Genomic DNA, 23389 nt, shown 5'->3' with positions numbered 1-23389 from the left:
TTATGTTGGAACATGGTGTTAATAATGACTAATCCATGTCCTGAACAGAAATAAAACAGGCTTATCATTATTATTAACTTTGCTCTTTTCTCAGAATTTTTGCAAAAAAAAAAAAAATCTATATATCTGTCAATCGTTTTCTACTTTGCTATTTGGATGTCCAACTAGGACCAACTGCTCCTTTTTCTTGGTGTCCATTGCCTTATATAATGGCTGGAAAAATTCCTCAACTTCTTTAGTAGAACCTCCTGTGGAACCATAGACACAAAGAAGTCTCTATGTCCATTTCTGCCCCATTCTGATATTTGCTGACATCTTTTTACTTTCATAATACTTGCCATTCAAGATTTTCCTCATATTTAGTGTTGAATACTATAGCTACTCCCTTTCCCTGATAATTATTTCTTCTTGAATATAACATCTTGTATTCATTGATTAGAAGAAACTTGCCTGATTTTGTCTTCTTTGTTTCTGTAATACCTATTATGTCAATCTGGTATTTATCCAATTCTTCTACTGCTGGTTCCATTTCTTCCTAATATTTCTCTTCTATTATTATTACCAAAGTTTTCCCATGAGTTTTATTTCGCTACTTTTTACACATAGTATAGCTCTCTTGCATTTTTCTCTGTAATCTCAAGGGACATCTGCAAACTTACTTGCTTTCAATAAGCTTTCTTCTTTTCGAGGACTGCTTCTTTTTCTTGTATTCATGTGGAGTTCTTATTTTTCTATTCTTGCTGACATCTTCATATGCCTCCCTAATTGAATCATATATTTTCTTCAGAGTTTGATAATGATATTCCAAGGTTTGTTCCAAGGGATATTAGGCTTGGAATATCCAAGTCTAATATCCCTTCCCCTTCATCCAGTAGTTGAGAGCATAAATAGTCCCATATACAAACTGGTCAAACATTTATCTTCACAGGCAGATCTCTCTCATTTATTAAAAATTCTTTTCACTTGAAAACATTAATAAAAAAAATCTAATATTACAGATTCTGACATCATGCGCAGATTTGACATTACTTCATTATTTACCAATAATGTGTGTGTGTATATATATATATACACACTTTTGACATGTTGTACCATCATTTTTTATTTTTTATTTTGTATTTTTTATTTTGGAATCCAGGAATGCATTAGCAGAGCTAATCTCAGGTGGTATGGTCACTTAAATAGAATGGGAGAGGAAAGATTAGCAAAACAAGTGTTCTCTGCCAGGTTGGCAGGAAAACGACCCAGAGGAAGACCAAGATATAGGTGGATTGATACGGTACAAAGTGCCTTAGATGATAGAAATATAAGATCTGATAATGTTGGAGTCTTGACAAGTAACAGACTGATTTGGAGGAAAATTGTAGATAGGAAGTTAGTAATGATGTAATTTTTTCATGTAGTACTGTCATATCCTGTACACCCCTTGAGGGTACATAGCAGGAATTTGATGATGACTTTTGACAGAGGCCCTTGACCTCAATAAGCCACATTTCCCCTCTGACATTTTCTATTATTCTGGTTATTTTTCATGGAAGTATTTCATGAAGGTATTTACATAAGCAATCACACTGCCACCACCCATCCCAGCAGTATGGTATCCTCAAAACACTTACACATAGAGCAGGGTTATTGTTCAAATTTTAAGAGGGTGTGTCATTGTTCAAATGACACACCCTCTTAAAACTCAGGTACCTTAGCAAACTGTTTTTTAAGTCAATGGCTACAATCCTGATAAAATAGAAAAAAATACTGCATGCATCCCTCTTGCAGCCAAACACACAAGGTCACAGCAAAACCATTTCCATTCCTTATATATTCAGATCAGAAAATTTAGCTAAAGTTCTCTACAAATGTAATCTCCATTCCACGTACAAACTACTCATTTCAGCTAGTTACCTTCATTCTCCTAAGGATTTTCATCCTCTTTAGCTTACTCTGAGTACACTGGTATATTCGTTAACATTGAAGACCACAAAAATTATTTATGTGACAAGTCAGGCCTCACAAATGTTGTTCTGGATATTCCTTTGCACAGATTAAATTGGGGAAGACATCTGTGCTACATAGAAGTTGCTAGAGATCTGACAAATTATTTTTAGAATCAGCATTAGCTATGAAGCACTCCCCAACTTCAACAAATATGGCTGCATTAATTGGCTAAAAATCAGAGTGAGAGTCATTCTGAGATCAAATATAGCCTGACTTGTCCAGAAACAATTTTTGATTATCTGGCACCTAAAGGGCACCTTATCATCATCATCAAATTCCTGACATGTACCTTCAAGGGATGTACAGGATATGATAGTACTATATGAAAAATTTACAACATTACTAACTTCTTATCTACAATTTTCCTCCAAATCAGTCTGTTACTTGTCAAGATTCCAACATTATCAGATTTTATATTTCTATCGTCTAAGGCACTTTGTACCGTATCAATCCACCTATATCTTGGTCGTTTTCTTGCCAACCTGGCAAAGAACACTTGCTTTGCCAATCTTTCCTCGCCCATTCTGTTTAAGTGACCATACCACCTGAGATTAGCTCTGCTAACACATTCCTGGATGCTGACAATGTCTAGTTCTTTCCTAATATCCTCATTTTTAATATGATATTGCCATTGATGCCATCTGTGCACACCTCTAATCTTTCTCAGGACTCTCATATTTGCGGTGTCTAGTCTTTGGTCAAGTGTTTTACTTCTGACCCAGCTCTCAGATCCATAAGTTAAAACTGGTTTGATCACTGTCTTGTATACAGCTAATTTAGTGTTCTGACTAATTTCTCGCTTATTCCATATGAATTTATTCAATTGACTTCCTACCATACCAGCTTTGTTGATTCTGTTGTCTATTTCCATATTTAATTTACCATCTTCACTAAAAATCGTGCCTAAGTAGCATTTCTGGTCGAATATCATCTACTCCTGCTGCCTTTTCACATTTCAAGCCTTTGATGGCTTTTTCATTTAACAGCTATAAGATATGACAGTATTGGAGTGCTGAAAAGTGATAGACTAATTTGAAGGGAATAATGTTGATAGCAGATTAGTAATAATGTAAACTTAATCATGTAGTACTGTTATAGTACTCTGTACACCACTTTAAGGATGCCTATCAGGAAATTAATAATGATGTAATGTTTATTTGGCATTGCTAAGCCATTACATCAGATATAATTGTGCTTGAAGAGAACAGTAATTTCAGAGGAAGAAGAAAAAGTTTTCTCTGGTGCACAAGGTCTTAATAAGGTGAAATCTGCACTATGAAAGCTTCTTTCTTTCTTTTTAGGATCTGTGAAGGGTAAGCTACCCCATTGTTATTTCTTGGTGTTTATCAGATATTTTGGTTTGTGTGGCTTATTTTACCTTGGCCAGTCGATGACCTGTACCTTTTCATTACCAGGAACCTAACTTCCCCATTGTTATTTCTTGATATTTATCAGAAAATAACACCTTGAGCAAAGAGAGAGAGAGAGAACCTAATTTTTTTGATGTTGAATAAGCAATATTTGTGAATAGCTAATAGCTGTTCAGCGGTAAAGTAATAATCATCATAGTTTGTTCGCAACATGATACAATGTGAAAAGGGAAAAGAGATATACATAAAAAATTCAAAATTGCAAATAAAAGATAAAGTAGTGCTTTGAACAAAATAGAGAAACTTAATTTTTTGGATGCCAAGGAGGAAATATTTGTGATATGTTTATGCCAAAAAATATTTAAGGTTATAGTAATCCCAAGAAGAGAAATCTCATCTTTCTTAGAGATATTTAGATGTCGTCAAAAATAAGAATAAAAGTAAAAGGGTTCTTTTTGTGAGAAATAAAATAGGATGGAGTTTTATTAAAATTAATGAGGATATAAGAACTCCCATTGAAGAATGATTTGGAGATCAGCATTTAGAATTATAGAAGTTGATATTATTATTATTAAGAGAGACCTCCAGGGAGTCTGTTACTCATCAAGGGAGGCTACATACTACATGTACCAGCTATCACTTTTGTTCTTGAATTCATTCACACTGCTTGCACACACAACATCCAATGGCAATCCATTCCAATCACACACCACTCCATGAGAGAAAAATCACACCTTCATTCTCAGCTTCCAAGAATGCCCTCTTGTCCTGTCCTCACCCTCCATAACATGAAAACTTCTATCAACCGAAATCCTCTATGATCCTTTCGGAAGTTTGTAAGTCTCAATCATACACCCCCCCCCTCCTGTTTGCTAGTGTCTGCAATCTACACATTCTCAGTCTTCATAATCAGTATTCCACAATCCTGATATCATTTTTAACACTCTCCTTAGCACTCTCTCCACTGTATCAGAATTACAACGGAAACCAGGAGACCAGACCTATGCACAATAGTCCATGCGAGGTCTTATCGAGGCCTCCAAAATCCCTAGCCTGATCAATTTCTTCTAGCAAAATCCCACCAATATAATATGACATTGGATATCTAATCATGCCAAAGTGCATGACTTTACATTTACTGACTTCCATTTTCCTGTGCTCACAGTTCCAACCTATTCAAATCATTCTGCAGGTACTGCATATCAGCTGCATTTCTGATTACCCCTACCTATATTTTCATCATCAACAAATAGCTGTATATGGCCTGTCAAATCCTTCTCACTGTCATTAATGTATAGATTGAATAACAGTGGGCCAAGGACTGATCCTTGTGATACACCACTGGTTATCTTAAATCTTGTAGACTCGCATCCCCCATATGTCAGTCAGCCATCCTCTTATCCATGCTAATATTTTATAATCCAAGCTCATATTCTCCAATTTATGCAACAGTCTTCTATGCTGTATTCTGTCAAAAGCCTTTGACAGAATACAAGCATAGTGCCTTAGCAATATCTAAAAGTATCATGCTGTATCTATCCATTTCCCTTATCTAGTTCAATGACCTTCCCTTAGTAAACCCATGCTGTTCATTACAAAGTAGAGATTCACTGTCGATCCATTTCTGAATACAAACTCTAACCAATTTTTCGAAAATCTTCACCGCTACTCCTGAGATACCGATTCTTTGTTAGTTGGATACATCAGTCTTTGCACCCTTGTGCAATGGGATTATCATACATTCTTTCCGCTCCTGCAGAATATTTCCTGTTTTGAGATTCACATTATATAGCCTGGTCAAAGAAATAGCCAGTTCAGTTGAATACTTTTAGCACCTGTGCTGATATTCTATCAGTTCATGTTGCTGAATTCTTAAGTTTGTGCAGCAGCTCTAATACTTCCTCATCATTCACCTGAGTGTCTTCATCAAGTGAAGAGGTAGCAGTGAACTCAATGTTGCATACACCAGGTTGATAGGTTTTAGCAAAATGAGCACTCAGCAGTTGAACAACCTCTTCTGCATCTTTCACCCTCACACCATCTGCATTCAGTAGTTATTCTTTCATATTCATTCTTTCTTTTACTTGCAGCATATCAATAGAATTCTTGTGGGTTGTCTTTAGCTTGCAGAGCCAGTTACTTTTCATACTCAGACTTATCTTTCCATACAACAGTTGTGACTCTTCTGGCCTGCTGCTTATAATTTTCATAATGGACATCATCCTTATGCACATGGTATTCCTTCCACATCATCTGTTTCTTACAAATCTCTTGCTTAATAATATTATACATCCATTTGACTCCTATCCTGTTTGTTCTTCTCAGGACATATTCTAATATTGCATCATTTAAGTATTTTTTTAAATGCTTCTCGTGCAATGTTGATATTCTTCCCATCCAGCAACTGATACTATTCTGCTGAACTCAATATACTCTTCAGTCAGTCATAATTTCCTGCTTTATAGTTCAGCATGTAACCTTATTTGAATGAAACATTTATAAACTTAGTCACTTCCCAAGTGCTGATTGTGAGTACTGAATGATCATTGTCACCAACCGGAGGCAGAATAGTTCATCTTTAACCAAAATGCCCTCTGACACTGTAATCAAATCTAACACTCTTTGACCTCGAGTTTCTTCTGTCACATGCTGCTTGAGGAAGTTTTCCTGCAACAGCTCATTAAATTCAGTTTCATTCTTCTCATGAGATTTTACTGCTGCCCAATTAATATTTGGATAATTAAAGTCTCCCTTTATGATTGCTCTTTTTGCACTCGTTGTCTCTATTTGATGATGCGTTTCTTCATCACTAGCAACGGATCCACCAGGTCTCTAACAACGTCCCACTATTTATTTGATCTTGTTAGATTCCACCTCACACTAGACGGCTTGAAACTCACTGCCATTTGAAATACTGTTACTAGTTCTATAATCATAGGTCTCGACATATTTTGGAAGTTTTGTTGATTTGTTTAGTGTAAGGCTTGTCAAATGAGAAAGAGAAGTGCAAAGCACTACCATCAGCAAAACTGTTCATTGATTTTCAGTCAGCTGGAGAAGGTGAATGATGTAATAAAAAGAAGAGAGTGGGTGAAAGAATAGAGGCTTGTGGTGCACCAGGATTAGTTGTAAAGTTTGGGGATAATGATCTGTTCACCATCACACATAATGCACATCCAGAGGGAAAGCTGGCATCTAGTTGCACAAGTCAGAAGACACACCATATGATTGAAGCTTACTTAATAGGCCTTTGTGCCACATCTAATCAAATGCCATAGAGATACGAAGAGAAACTGTTTGATTTCCCAAAATTTTCCATGGCATTTGTTCAAATCTTGTAGTATAAGCAGGAAGATCCTGTTGATAAACCATGGCAGAATCCATATGGGAATAGTTTATAAATTATAAGTATAAACAGAATTAGATTGTACTATTCTGCCATAACTCAAGATTTCATATCTGCATTGTTGACATTTCTCTTGTATTCTACTTTTGCTCCATTTTTCATAATGAAAATTCCCACAATGTATTTGCATGTTACAAATACAATGTTAAAAGTTATCTTAACAGTTATAATTAGACTGTGCTGCTCTTATATATGACTCATGATTTCATATCTGCATTGTTGATCTTTTTCATTTATGAATGGAGCACATAACATAACATATAATAGATTTAGTAAACTATTAGTGCATTTGGATAACTAATCAACTATTAGTTTGGTAGAAAAAATAAAAATTAAAAACAGATTAATTTATATTAAACAATAAGGAAAGTTATTATAACATTAGGTGAAGAGAACATATTTATGTATTTATTTATGGCAGTGAAAGGTTGCAAATCTTTAGCACTATATTGACATTTTTTAATGCTTGTGAAACAGCTTTGGCCTTTAAGATAATATTAATTTACTCAGCATTCACAGATAAATAGATTAGCTTTAGAGATATTAGACAAATTTTGGGTTATAAATTGTTAAGCTCTATTTTAATTCATGACTCCAAAGAAATGTCAAAATAGTGGATTCAAGGCGAAGAGTAGTAGTATAAAAAAAATTTAAGTCTAGTTTTATATTTTTGAATGGAAATGCTACTGGTTGGCCAAGTAGATATCATTTCCATTCTCCCAACATGGCAATTCTTTCTTTCAAGGTTACACGGTGGTCAGCATTCATTGCATAGAATTTATGGAGACAAAAACACATGTTAGAGCAATTACTTTACTTACATTAAAAAAATGACACTCGACATTTCAACCTCTCAATCAAGGTCATCATCAGGAAAACGTATGAACGAGACACAAGTTACATAACGCTACACATAAGTATGCTATAGTGTAACTGCTTGTTAACATTTACACCGGCCTGACCTCCAGTGAGAAAAAATAAATAATTAAATACAATAAATGAATTTATATATAATAAGTATAATAATAAATATACAGAGTATCATATAAAAATAAATAAATAAAATTTACCGTGGAACTACATGAAATGCACCTCTACAGTCCTTGTTATCTTAAGATTTTTCTTGTGTTAGGGTTCTGCCATCATGTTCTGAATACCATATAGGTTGTAGATAGACCTTCCAGACTTCTGGAATTACTCATCTATCATTCTTGTTGAGATTAGGATAATGAATCAGCATTTCACAAGCTTTCTTGAATTTTCTTTCAAACCAGATTTTGGTGCAATGTTAATTCCATTTAATTCTGTGACAAGTTTGGAATGCATTATCTGACAAACCTTTTATCATAGTGAAGGAATTTAATATGGAATTTGTGTTTCATCATCATCAAATTCCTGACATGTAACCTCAAGGGCTGTACAGGATATGATAGTACTACATGAAAAATTTGTGCCATTAATAACTTCCTATCTACAATTTTCCTCCAAATCACTCTATTACTTGTCAAGACTCCAATATTATCATTATCAGATCTTATATTTCTATCGTCTAAGGCACTTTGTACCGCATTAATCCACCTATATCTTGGTTTTCCTCTGGGTTGTTTTCCTGCCAACCTGGCACAGAACACTTGTTTTGCTAATCTTTCCTTGCCCATTCTGTTTAAGTGACCATACCACCTGAGATTAGCTCTGCTAACGCATTCCTGGATGCCGACAATGTCAAGTTCTTTCCTAATATCCATGTTTTTAATATGATATTGCCATTGATGCCATCTGTTCGCGCCTCTAATCTTTCTCAGAACTCTCATATCTGCGGCCTCTAGTCTTTGGTCAAGTGTTTTAATTCTGACCCAGCTCTCAGATCCATAAGTTAAAAGTGATTTGAACACTGTCTTGTATACAGCTAATTTAGTGTTCTGACTAATTTCTCTCTTATTCCATATGAATTTATTCAATTTACTTCCTACCAAACCAGTTTTGTTGATTCTTTTGACTATTTCCATATTTAATTTACCATCTTCAGTAAAAATCGTGCCTAAGTAGCTGAAATGTTTTACTTGTTCCACAGGTTGTCCATTCACAACACAGTTGACATTTTCAATGATTCTGCCTATTTTCATTGTCCTTGTCTTTTTATTGCTGACCTTCATACCATATCTATTACAACAGCTATTCAATTTAGTCAGAGAATCTTGCAGACTTGTAGCGGATTTATTCAGAAGCATAACATCATCCGCATAAAGCAAAGAGCTGACATTAACATCTCCAATTTTGATATCATGTTTAATACCACTTTCCTTCATAATGTGATTCATATAGATAATGAATAACAGAAGGGATAATATACATCCTTGTTTCACACCATATTTAACATTAAACCATCTTCCTGTACTTCCTTCAATTCTAACTGCTGACTTACAACTCAAAAGTATTGCTTGATATAATACCCCATTGACACCATATAACTGTAGCGTATTGAATAGCTTCTCTCTTGGCACCTTGTCATATGCTTTTTCCAGATCGACAAAACTTAAATACAGATCTTTGTTATATTCCTATGCTTTCTCTACTATTTGTAGTAAAGTGAAGATCTGATCCTGACAGCCTCTATTTGGCCTGAATCAGCTTGTTCTTCACCAAGCTTTTCTTCCACAATTCTTCTCAACCGGTTCTCAAGTATACTTGCATAGATTTTGCCAGGAACACTCAGTAGGGAAATACCTCTGTAATTCTCACATTCAGTTTTATTTCCCTTTTTATATATGGGCACTATTAGAGCTCTACTCCAATCATCGGGAATTCGTCCCTCTGTCCAGGCTTTCTGAACTGTGTAGTGCAGCCACTGCAAGACTTTTATACCACCATACATGAGCATTTCTGGTCGAATATCATCTACTCCTGCTGCCTATCCACATTTCAAGCCTTTGATGGCTTTTTCTACTTCAAGTATGGATATGTATTCCTTATTGTATGCCTGTTGAGTGTTTTTTACCACTGTGCTATCACTGCTTGTTTCATTTAGCAATTTTTCGAAGTAATTACTTCATACTTCAAGGATATCTTTTTCTTCTGTTTTCATGTCACCTTTATCATCTCTAACTCCTCTTACAGCACCTGTTTCTTCCATTTCTAAGCTTCTTCAACAACCTCCAGAATATCTTACCACCTTCTTGATATTTATTTTCTATGTTCTTGCCAAAGTTCTCCCATGACTTTTGTTTAGCTAGTTTTACACAGTGTTTCGTTTTCTTACATTTGTCTCTGTATTCTCTAAGAGCACAAACTGACTTATTTGCCAGGAACTTTTCATATGATTTTTTCTTTTCCTTAATTGCCTCTTTAACTTCCTGTGTCCAACATGGAGTCCTGATTTTTCTATCCTTGCAGACAATCTCACGACATGGTTCTCTGGCTGAATCAATCAAGGCTTTCTTCAAGGCTTGCCACTGAATCTCCAAGGTTTGATTCCTGTTCTCAAACTCTTTCATTTTTTCTTCAATAATCTTTGTGTATTTTAGTCTACAGTTCAGATCTGAGAGCTGCTCAACTTTTATTCGCCTTAAAACTTTCTTACATGTTATTCTTTCCAATATGAAATTCAATTTTATCCTGCTCAAGACTAAATAGTGATCACTTCCAATTTCAAATCCTCTCTACACTCTGGTGTCCTGCAGCAGGGAGAAAACATCACTATCAACAATAACATAGTCAATGAGACTTTTCTTATTCCTTGCCTCTTCTCTCCATGTGAATTTGTGCACATTTTTATGTTGGAACATGGTGTTAGTAATAACCAGTCTTTGTCCTGAGCAGAAATCCAACAGGTATTTGCCATTATTATTAGCTTTGCTCTTTTCTCCAAATTTTCCCAAAATATTTTTGTATATTGACAATCATTTCCTATTCTGCTATTCAAATCCCCAAGACCAACTTTTCCTTTTTCATTGTGTCAGTTGCTTTTTCTAAAGCATCAAAAAATTCCTCCACTTCTACCTTAGTAGAACCTTCTGCGCAACCATATTATTAAGAGTTCTTAACTCCCTCCAGGGAGTTAAGAACTCTTAATAATAATAATAATTGTGTAGTTCTCTCTCTCTCTCTCTCTATATATATATATATATATATGTACAAAGTTTTTTTACCTTGGGTATAATATACGTTAAAGATACCAAGCTATTTTATATTGAGAAATAGGATTAAAACCAAGTTTATATATATAAAATAGCTTGGTATCTTTAACATATATATATATATATATATATATATATTCATAGGAACATTTTTGTTTTCTGATAGATAAATTTAAGTATGCTATAAATGTATACTTTATTTAACAGAATGGTTTTGAAGCTTTAAGAAATTTATTGCCATCGTTAAGTCAAAGTCCTAATGCTAAAATTAGCAAAGCTGCCATGTTACAAAAAGGTAAGGAAATGAAATTTCTAAAGCACATTGTTAAAATGTATATTAAAAGTATTTTAAATGCAAATATTTATTAAAAAGTTGAGATATAATAAGAAATTGTGAATGAGAGTTTGGAATGTAAAGTTTTTTTGAACCAAACATATTGAACGAGTCCTCCATATATCATACGTTCAATCTATACATACATTGTCATACATTCAGTCCATAACTCAGTTCTTGCTTTTTGTACTGCAATGCCTCCAGAATAACTTGCTACAACACTCACCTAAATTGCAACATCTCTTAATTCTTGCAGTAACGGTACTGCACCATTTCAATGTGCATTTTATCCTTTACCTAACTCCCACAAAAAAAAAAAAAAAAAAAAAAAAAAAAAAATCAGAGAGTTAAGGGTTGAAATTACCAGATAACCAGGAAACTGTTCCTTTTTCACCCATTCACCTATCGGGAAAATACATAATACATATTCAAAGATAGTTGTGTTGTACAGTGCTTCGAAAATGTGGGTGTTTCCCATCGAGCTAAAAAATGATTGCAGAATGTTCTTAAAGCTGTGGAAGAGTATCATTGTTTTAACTAGCACACTTCTGTGCATGTAAGTGATGTGCATGGGGGGGGGGGCACTCTATGAGAGGTTAATTGGTGACCCATCTCTTGCAGCCTTACTGCAACTGTTGTCTTACAGATTTCTGTTTCTGCCTTGTCTTTTCTATAGGTATTTCAATGATCACTATTCATCCATTATTCCTCCACTTGCCTCTAGCATATCTAGGAGACATGCACTCTAATGAACACCATTATAATGAAATGATCTGATGCAACAAACAACTACAAAAAAGTTCCAGCCTAAAACCTTCATAATAGCAAACTAAATTTCCTAACAAGTAATGTGACAGAAGGAAGCGCAGGGAAATCATATGATGACAAAACACAAAATGACAACATAAAGTACCAATGTAAACAATAATGGGAAACCTATAAAAGAATTAGAAGAATGTGAAATTATAAAAATAAAATTCCAGAATTTACATTTAAATTTCAAAATGGTACATTAGCTTAAAGTAATGTCACTTACCTGATATCTTTTTAATGAGTTAAATATGCTAACTGTACCCATTAAAATCAAAAAGTTAGAATTTTTTACCATACAGATAATGAATCTTCAAACACAAAATAAACTACTACTGCATAACTTAAAGTCCAAATTGAAGAAGTACTATATATTGTGCCACTTTCCTTAATTTACAGTTCTAAGAGAACAGTATTCATTTATGCAAGTTGTCCAATTAGGAATCTGACTAGTTCACACCAGCTGTACCAATCACTCTCCTCCCTCTTTGTCATTGGAGGTGACCAGTTATAAAGTTGGCCACTGAAGTTTTCAGAATTATTAATGATACTAAGCTTTACAAGCATTCCCAATCTTACATAAAGTTAGACTTATTCAAGTTATCCTGAAAAGGATATGAAAAAAATTAGAACTATAAAAATTTTACTTAACATTCTACTCATGCCACCTAACAGCAGTTGTACACGAAGCAGACAGCCTGTGTGATTCCATACATCCTTTCATAAATTTTAGTGTTTATATGCACTTGGGTAGAGTACAATCATGACTGGTTGAAAGAAACAGAAGTGGAAAATGAGCCCATGCATAAATGCAGTAAAATTGATCTAGAGATGAAAATGATGAAGGGAAAAAAAGTTCTCTGGTACTTACAGGGTGTTCGGGATAAATTTGACATATTTATAATTAATTATATTTTTCCGTAAGTTACATGTATTAACACACACTTCTCTTCATTTAAAAGTTTGGACCCTTCTTCATTCATATACAAGATGTCAGAAAGGATGGATAGCTGGAACCCACCTGAATCATGGAAGAGAATAACTTGTATCATGATGATTCGTGCCCGCCATCAAAATAAGGATATTACGACTGCTGCCCAATGCTCCCTGAATACAGTAAAAACAATCAGGCATGAACTAGAGACTTGCAATGGTGACTACGAGGATGTAGCAAGAAGAAAGATCCCTAGCAGACGATCTGATTGCGTTCGTACAGCAGAATTCCTCGCAAATCTGCAGGAACAGGTGTTGAAGAACCCTGGCATTGGAATTCGGGCTTTGTTCGTGGAGTTGCTAACTGTAGTCAAGCCCTGGATAACAAGGGTAGCCAATGGTAGGCCGTATGTATGGCAGCAGGATTCGGCCCCTTGCCACACCTCTGGGAAAAGTCAAAAATGGTTGTCTGAAAATTTCTACGACTTCACCAGTCCAAATGTTTGGCCTCCAAACTCCCCAGACCTTAACCCCATGGATTATTTTGTATGGGGCGCAGTTGAAAAAGACACCAATCGCACTTCCAGTAATACAAAAGCCCAGTTAATGGATAAAATTAAAACAGTTTTTGCGGCCCTTCCCAGAGAGACTGTAGCATCAGCTTGTTCGAGGTTCCGAAGCAGAATTGAAGCTGTGATCGATGCTAATGGTGGTTATTTTGAGTAAATCTTGTTGATAGTATTGTAATTAACTCTGCCTGTAATGTTTTTTTGTCAATTCATTAAATTTAATAGATACAAAGAGGATTTTCTTTTTCCTTACGAAACTGTCAAATTTATCCCGAACACCCTGTATATGATGATTATCTTTTAAAATATTTTGTTGTAATGTGTCCTGTCTCATACTGAGGTGTTTTTTTTTTTTTTTTTTTTTTTTTTTTTTTTTTTTTTTTTTTTTTTTTTAAAGGCAAGCATTAAAAATATCTTTACTGTAAGTTCTCCTCACTATGTATGTAACAACGCTCTTGAACATGACACCTCCATAATGTAATGCTCTTTCATGACAGCTGAAGGTGGAAATCAGTTGCCCACCTTACATATGAAGGTGGACAAAGCAATTGAAGGATGAATCCTAATGCCTCATAGTCTTAAAAAGTCCAAAGAGAAATAGCTGACACTTTTAGCTTGTTATGGAGAGCTTTATGAAGAGAGGAAAGGAGCCATTTTCTAGTCATCATCATCTGATAATTTCATACAAGAGGGTTGAATGGCCATATTAAACATTTTTATTTTCTCATACTATTTATACTTTATTATATTACTTTGCATTAATAATTACTTACTGAAATCTAATTTATGTGTGCATACTGTGAATGAAACCTCCAGAAATAACCTTCAAAACATGTAATACACTATGTCATACATGTACTGTAAACATGTAAGCAGTAGTGTGTAATTAATCAAGGTGATATGGAGAGCTTGCAGGATGATTTAAATAGGCTGTCAGTATGAGCAAAAGATAATGGATGTCAGTTTAATGTAGAAAAATGTAATGTTATGCATTTTGGGAAAAATAGATTACAAGCGGTGTTATCATATTGATGGCACTGTACTCCAGGAAATAGATGAAGCTAGAGATTTAGAATTGGTGATAGACAGAATTTAAGTTTAGAGGACATATTGCTAAGGTAGCCCATAAGATTACTTGGCTATTGAAAAACACATTAATAAGTAGAGACGCCCACATCTAGATTATTGTGCTCAAGTCTGGTCCCCTGGGTTTCTTGAGGATGAGGAAGCAGTGAAGAAGATTCAGAAGCAAGTGACAAAGATGGTGAGTGGCCTGTGGAATGTTCCCTATGAAGATAGATTGAAGAGGTATGGATTGCAGAAGTTGATTGATAGAAGGAAAAGAGGGGATATGATAGAAACGTTTAAGTTGCTTAAAGAGTTTTATAGGATCGATGCAGGGGAAATGTTTTTTCAGCACTTGGCTAGAGAGACCAGAACAAGGGGTCATCCCTGGAAATTGAATAAAGGTGTGGTTTGGGGGGGGGGGGACTAGATATTTTGCTTGGAGAGTTGTGAATGAATGGAATGGGTTGCCAGAGTCATTTGTGAATTCTTTCTCTGTTTTAATGGGTTCAAGGAGAGGTGTGGATAAATTGGGTCTCCTGCAATGATGAGTCTTCTGACTCCACTGAAGTGCCTGCACAATAATAATTAAGGTTGAGGAAGGTTAAATCCAACTTATGTAAAATTCAAGTTTGTGGTTAACTCTTGCATAAGTTGGAGACTGTATGTATTTAGTTTATCATAAAGGTAAGTGAATTTAAGCTAGCATAGCATTTCAAAATTTAAATGTTAATTCTGGATTTTCATCTTTATAACTCATATTCTTCTAGTTCTTTTCTTTCATGTATATCTCTCGTTATTCATTGTGTTTTTTTTGCACAGTTCCTGTCAGTCATTTGTGTTCTATTGTCGATGTATGATTTTTAAATGATATTTATATTTTCATACTCTTTCTTATTTCTTCCATGTCTCCCATTATTGTTTGCAGTTGCATTTTCTGTGTTGTTGTTTTATGTGCTTTTTGGATCATTCCTGCATCATTTATGTTCTGTCATCAAAGTCATCATCACTGTTCTTCATAAACTTTTCTCTGGCCCCTGGAGACACACTGTAGTGAGCATCTGTTGTAATAATAAAAACAACAAAACTGTTCAAGTTCAGCTGCAATCCCAAACCACTATTTCTTCTTCATCTTTAATTTCCTCTATCTCTTTTCTTTAGAATAGTTTTCTTCAAGTATTCCCTTCAAGGTTTACAACCTCCTCTTATTTTTTTTATTTTTTAAATGATTTATTAAAGTGGAAAATTTGACAGTGAGACTTATTTGCACTTTGAAGGTTTCCTAGTAGGGAAGAAGTATAGGTGTTTTTCATATTATTACAAAGGATAGTTGACATAATGAAAACTGGCTCTTGTTGAAGGCTTAAACATGAACAGAAAATTAATCTCAGACATAAATGTTCTGAGAAAATTTGGAGGAAAAAAAGGTAGGGCTAATAATAATACATCCTTGATTTTTGTTCAGAACATGGGCTAATCATTACTAATATTATGATCAAATATAAGGCATGTGTAATATAAAGGATTTATGTGCATAAATCCTCATGGAGAAAATGCAAAAGTAAGAAGAATTTTATTAACTACATTATTTTTGCTTTTGACTGGGTTAGAAATAAAAGAACTATACAGAGGATTTAAAAGAGTGAACACCGTTTAGTTTTGAGCAGGATAAAAATAAATGTGCTATTAAAAATAAAAACATACAGGAAAGTAAAATTTCATGCATGACTGTAGATTAAAATATATTATGGGAGAAAATGGAAGAAATTGAAAACAATAACCAGACCTGAAAAATTATAAAATAACTAAAAAGGTGACTGATCAGAAAATTTTGGTGTTGTTTTTTAGGTGGGGGGGGGGGGGAGACTAGATTTTTTGCTTGGAGAGTTGTGAATGAGTGGATTGGGTTGCCAGAGTCAATTATGTGAGGGTGGGGGGGGGGGGGGTCAGGACTATGTCTATGCATAAATATCATGAAGATGACAGACAGTATGTTTTGGAAGATAATAAGAAATTGAGGAAATAGTGCCATGAAAAGAATCAAAAATCATAAGGTAATCCAAAAACTGAAGGATATTCTGTATATCTAGAATAATTACTTTGAAAAATGATTAAATAAAGTAAATTGGAATAGGGAAATGCAGATATTAACATATTAAGTACTATAAGTAGAAAAAGCTCTCTAAACCTAAAAGTTTAAATTCTACTAAGTAAGTGATATTCTACCTGAAATGTTTAATTAATCATGGAGTTAAAAGAAAAAAAAAACTATCATGATTGTTATTCTGCATAATTCAGAAACTTTGGTCTAAAGCAATACTGTACTGGATCATATCTGTAGTGCACTGCCCTCTGGTAGCAGCAAAATACATATTATGGAGGAGATGTCATTTCAAAATAGATTTCATGATACTGCAACCACAAACATCAAAAAGAAATGAGATAAAACCTGCAACCAGTCAGCTATTCTTGACTTACACCTATTTAGATGGTCAAATCTCAGGTAATTGGAGTAGAACTTTTATTGTCAATTTGAAATAAAACTGAAAAGTCTGAGAATTACAGAGGATTTCCCCTACTAAGTTTGAGGAAAAAATTATATAAGCATACTTGAGAAAAAGCCAAGAAAGTTTTGAAAAGAAAATAGAAGAATAAATTGGATTTAGGACATATAAGGGTTGTCTGGAGCTAATTTTTACTTCATAATAGATGATTAAGAATCAAGAATATAAGAAAAATCACTATTTAACATGAGGTTTTGCACCTGAGCTGTTAACACACCCATTCTCACTGTTGTATGTACATCAAGTTAACTCTTGCAATATCTTTAATGCCATTGTTTCATCATCTTCTCTTTCTGTCAGTTCCATGTAACTTATTTAGGCTGTCTATATTGGATATCTTACCAAAGTGGTTACTTAATAATTTATCTGTTCCCTGAACTAGAGGTTCCCACAGTTCATGAGAATCTCAATAATTTTTTCATGGCATCCCCAGATCAAAAGAAATACCCAACAGTTCTATATATTAAGTAGTTAGGTCAAAACTACTTACTATTTGTGTCCTAAAAACTTAGTAGCTATTTGAAAAAATGTTCTCAAGCTGTGTGCTTTAGGAACCAATGCCCTGGACACTTGTTATTTTCCATCTGTGCTCACTATGGTTATCCTCTGTGATCATTCTTCCTTTGGCTTGTTCATCCAACTTCGTTTCATAATTTGATTTTGCCTCCTTCACCACAGCCATAACTCTCCTGGTTTGCTCTTCTATGTTCTACCCAGGACCTTTTGAATGGGCAAGCCGCCCGGCTAATTAATGTTGTGAATTGATATGGCTAAATAATATTAATATAAGACATTTTAAAATTAATAGGGATGAGAAATCGAACAAGAGAATCTCGATACTCGTGAGACCAGCTCAATTTCTTAATCAACTGCACACCAATCCGTTTGCGGAAGAAGACAAAAATTGGGATCTTGAATACAACAGTATCTGTTGCAAAGAAGATCTTTTATGAAGGAGACATAATTTTGATGTTTGAAAGAAATAAATTGTGAAAATTGAGCGAATTTGAATCAAAGGCAAAAATTTATGTTAAAAATCTACGAAATTATTTTTCATAATAATGGTTTTTGTCCGAAGATCATGAGTCAAGTATTTAACATTTTATTTTGTAACCTGCACATCAAATTTAGTTGTGATCTCAGGGAATTCTCGAAAACTATGACTCAGTTTCGAGTGATATCAATTCCCATTCCTAGTAATTACTTATGAATAGTAAAATTGCAGCATAACGCTCGTTATGTCTCGGGTATTACTGCCAATGCACAATTCAGTGATTTATTCTGATTAATTTAATAACAATGATATTTTGTATTATTAAATTACCCATAATAAGTAAAAAGTCAAGTCAGAAAACCACACTCTTAAGTAATTTTAAGAAAGATGAAACCAATAAGCATAGTAGCGAAAACACCAAACCAACAACAGAATCGTCGATTTCCTGTAGATCTGGTGAATTAACTTCTGCAGAGTCTCTTTCAAATGTAAAACGTGCATCTAAACACCGCTTATCGGGTATTAACAGTGAGTGGTTTAAAAAATTCCGTTGGTTAGTGGTGGTGAAAGATAGTGAAAGTGGTGTGTGTGTTTGCAGAGAAAGAATGATGTCAGCTTTTAGTTGATGGTATTTCATGAAGATAATAGTAAACTGAAATTCTGAAACTTTCACTGTTATTAGAGGGGTTGTATTTACAAATAATAGAAAATAATGTGCAGTATCTTTTTTTGTACGCCCAGCTAGTAAATATTTCTGGGGAGAACACTGCTCTTAAAATTGCTCCTGAATCTCATCATCATTCTTCTCATGATATAGTATCCACAACATTTTCTCTTTATGCAGCTCTTGCTTTAAAGTATTATACACCCCTCTAACTCCCATGCAGTTTATACTCTTAACTGTGAATATGGTTAGAATAACTTCTTCCAGACATCCTTTTGATTATTTCTCATACACTGCTAATTCCTTTACCGTATAGTTTCATATACTAAGACTCCTGAATTAGGCCTTGAAGAGGGCTTCAAGCAGCCCTCTCAGTTTATTGTGATCACCTACTTTATCTTCTTAAATAAATCTATTCTGAATCTTTGATAATCTTTAACAGAATTATGTAACTCTTCTTCCTTGTATTATATCCCGCTTTGTGCAGGATCCACTATTTTGCATAATGCAACTTGAAACAATCCACCAACTGGCTTGTTGCAGAGCCTGACATTGGGGAGAAATGTATTTATGTCTGTAGATCTGTGTTCACTGGGTCGGTTTGTTTTGAGGGATGAGAAACCCAAGTTTCCAAGTGAGTTAGCCAATCTCCATATGAGACCAGCTACCTTTAATCGAAAGAGACCAAATAAAGGTTCCTCACATCATGGACAGGAATTGAACCAGGTCTTTCTGACCAAAGGGTCAGAAAGAATCTGTTGTCTGTACCAACAGAGCTACAGAGGCTCCTTAACAGAATTATGTAACTAATTTGACAAATTTGGTAGAAAATCAACAATAAAAAAACTAAAACAATGAAAATAAGCAGTAAAACAGAAAATATTAGCTGCATTCCTAGTAATGAATCTAAAAGAACTAATGTAATACATTTTAGCTATTTTGGCATAATTTTATAGCAAAGATGGCAAATTAATTATGGAAATAGATAATAAATAAAATGAGTAAGATTTGTATGGTTTTGACAGCCAGTTGCACAAATTGATATTGAAAAGAGGGAGAGTGGGAAAAAATCAGCCAAAACACCAAGCTGGTAGCATATGAGACAGTGTTCAAATCAGTTTTTTTACCTATTAATCTATTGATATGTGAATTGGATCAGAAATAAGATCAATAGTTAAAAATTTGCTATTAGATACTGGAGTCCTGAAAAAAATGAGGGGGATGAAATCCATGGCAAGACCATATTAAGAAAGAAAGAAGATATTGGAAGGGAATTTGGCATTAATAATGTTCAAGAACATGTATGCAAATTTAGTCTAAAAAAGCATGATCACTTAAACAGAATTGTAGATGAAAGATTAACAAATTAAGTTCTTAGAAGTAGAAAAGAGAGGAAAGGGCTTAAAAGATAGCCAAGATACAGATTTCTTGATGCATGTAAGAAAAAAATCATTAATAATAGTAATGAAGTATTATTGTGTTAGACCTTATAATATTGGGTTTAATTTTTTTATTGCTTGATATTAGATTACCAGCTTGCTGATCATTTTTTTATTTGAAATAACAATGCTATTGTCTAAAATTATGGCCCTCTGTAAGTTTGTGAACAGGATTCGCAAAAAAAAAATAAATAAATAACAATTAGTGGTTGTGATTATGAAGAAATCTTAAGAACTGTATACTAAAAGATCAAAATATTATTCCCTGCAAGAATGAAAAATACTATGACTTCGTTGTTGCTTTGCACTTGTGGAATTTGAAAATTGTTTAATTTGGTAATGGTGCCTAAATAGAAGGTTGACTCTCTCAGTACTACTACTATAGATTACCTGTTTCACTTGATTTAATTACTTGCACTTCAAACTAAACTTGTTCCTGTGTTGCTGTATTCAATCTCAGGACACTACTCTGTCTGTGGCCTGCCATTCATACAGTGGTGGTCCGTACATAAGCACTGTGACACTGCAGCATCCCCAAGGAAAAAATGAAAAAATTAAAATTTGTTTGTGTTTATAAATAATAACAATGCTTACAACATGTTAAAGGTTACAGCTTATGTTTTGACATTGATTGAATAGTTAATAATTGGAATTGTTCGATTAACGCTTTTGATTACAAAACAAATGCACTGCGATCTAACACCGATAGATTGCGCTTGTCATTGCACTTTACATCATTCCCAACTGTAACTGCTCAAACGGCAGTGTATTTTTAGTATGCTTACACACCTTATTTCTGTGAGATATGAAACGTTTATTACTGGTGCGTGTGCACCAGTAATAAACGTTTTTTTTACAAAAAAATTTACAAAAAATGAACTATTTTTTGTAAATCTTATTTTATTTTGTTAAAATAACATATAATTATTTATTTATTATAGATACAAGGATGAATTATGACGAGTGTCACTGTTGAAAATATGAAAAGAATTATATTTTTTCAATTATTGTTACACGAAACAAATGCACTGCGATCTAACGCCGATATTCGTTTGCACTTGTCATTGCTATTGATATGAAACTTTTATTATTGGTGTTTGTTCGTGGTGAGGATAATATGTAATATGTAAATTATTTACTAATAAATTCGTTACTGATTAGGAAAAAAAAGTGTTTTTTTTGTATATGCAGCACCCCCACTTAAAATTTTCACCGGCCGCTACTGCATTCATATCATCTCCTTTTCCATCTCTCTTTTCTAAAATCACAGTAAACCTTAGGTGGCAGATAATTTGTATTGCTTGATATGAAATCACCAGCTTGCTGATCACTTTTTTTATTTGAAATAACACAATTCTAATGTCTAAAATATGGTTCCTTGTAAGTTTGTGGACTGCTATTATTCTGGAAGCTGCAGAAAGTTCAAGATTCTAAATAAATTTGAGAATCCTGAAATGCTCGAAATATATGAAATAAGAAACCAAAATTTAGGAAAATTTAAACACTGAATATGAAATAGCTATTTTAAATTTGATGCCTACAACTGTAGTTCATTATTTGCACTTTGTTTTTCCATTCTGGAAATGGGTCGGGTTTCTTATTGAAGTTATTGATTTTCTCTTTAGATGCATTTCACAAAATAACTTAGTATCTTTTTAATTTCTTTTTGTCCATCCATATGTTGTAATAACAATTCTTCCTGGACAGATTTTATTCAAATTTGGAATTTTTAAGTTTTACTAAAATTTGGCAAAGCAGTTTGTAATTATAACAGTACTGTGGCTAAATGGAATTTAATGAAATTTAGGAGTTTTGTATGATAATTCCCATACACGAAGTATTGGAAACCTGTAGCACATTATTGCTGTGATAGAACTCTAATTTATTTTTCTTTTTGTATGAAAACCTTTAGCTAATCACTCCAAACTCCATTAATTTAAAATTGAAGCCTCACTTCTAACATCTAGCTATTCACTAATATCCACTAATTAACAAACAAAAAAAAAACATAATCACTTTACCCTTAATCAAAATCAGGTTCATATCTGGTTTTGGAAATGCATAAACATTTAACACTTATAGTTGATGAGATCTCATCAACTGTAAGATATGAATATATATAAGATATACAACTATAACTAATTAAATATATAAATTATTTGTTTATAAATGATAAAATTTCTAGAAACTGTGCCACCCTCATACTTTCACTTTATAATTGAACAGATTTAGCCATGAAAAAACTGACAACAAATGTTAATTTGAGAAATTTAAAAGCTTAATTACAATCTTTTATATTACAATTCTTTCATCTTCTTTTAGGCAATAACAAATTGCTTTGGTGACTACTATTTCAATACAGTATTTATTCATTTCTTGCTAGTGTGATGAAATAATATATTCTTAGTTAAACACATAACTTCCACACTCCTAAAAAAAAAAAAAAATAGAGAAAATTGTTCCAACCTCCAAATTAAAGAAATAACAGGATCACATACAATATTTCTTTTCCTTACACATATCAGAATGATTTAGAACAGCATTTCTGCTCTTGATTTCCTTAATTGTCATTTAACTTTATTCTTTATGTCTTCAACTATAATATAGGACATCTTTCTCATTGATATTTCAATTTTTCTGAATTCCATTATCTAGAGTTTGTCTTTTTGAAAACTAGCCTTAGGTTCTAGTTAGCCAGTGTTCTCTTTACTCACTGTTTAATATTACTCTGAATGACTAGTAGCTCATATTTGAATATTTGTAGACAAAATATATTTGAAGAAAGAATTTTCTCCTTAATATTTTCAGTTATAATAAAAAGTTCTCCCCAAAATTTAATACATTTTTCAATATTTTTCTTCTCTATATCTCTATACATTTGCTGTTATCATACATATGATAATACACTGACAAGCATAATGTTTAGATTGCTGGTCACACAAACAGGTTTTAATACAAAAATGGTTGACAGCGTAAGATAGAATATCTTCATTGGAAAACAATAAATATCCTTCACAAATTCCAAATAAAAAGAAGTAATTCAATTTAATATCAAAGTACAGCAATCCCTCGATTGATGCACCTCTGATTAGTGCATCTTTTTTTTTTCTATGCCC

General features: G+C 33.5%; 1 protein-coding gene across 1 annotated transcript in view; it reads left to right on the top strand.

The window, feature by feature from the left end:
• Mondo (MLX interacting protein mondo) overlaps window positions 1-23389 on the top strand; it is a 253492-nt gene that overhangs the window by 185137 nt on the left and 44966 nt on the right. The window contains exon 14 of the mRNA XM_090413412.1: window positions 11109-11196. Coding sequence (XP_090269538.1) covers window positions 11109-11196 — 88 coding nt within the window. The remainder of the gene's footprint in view (window positions 1-11108; window positions 11197-23389) is intronic.

The sequence above is a fragment of the Typopeltis vanoorti genome, chromosome 24 (genome assembly GCF_054136105.1).
Source record: "Typopeltis vanoorti isolate ZY-2024b chromosome 24, IOZ_Tvanoo_1.0, whole genome shotgun sequence".
Classification (NCBI taxonomy): Eukaryota; Metazoa; Arthropoda; class Arachnida; order Uropygi; family Thelyphonidae; genus Typopeltis; species Typopeltis vanoorti.
Note: the sequence above shows the minus strand (reverse complement) of the source record. Positions and strands in the feature narration are given on the sequence as shown.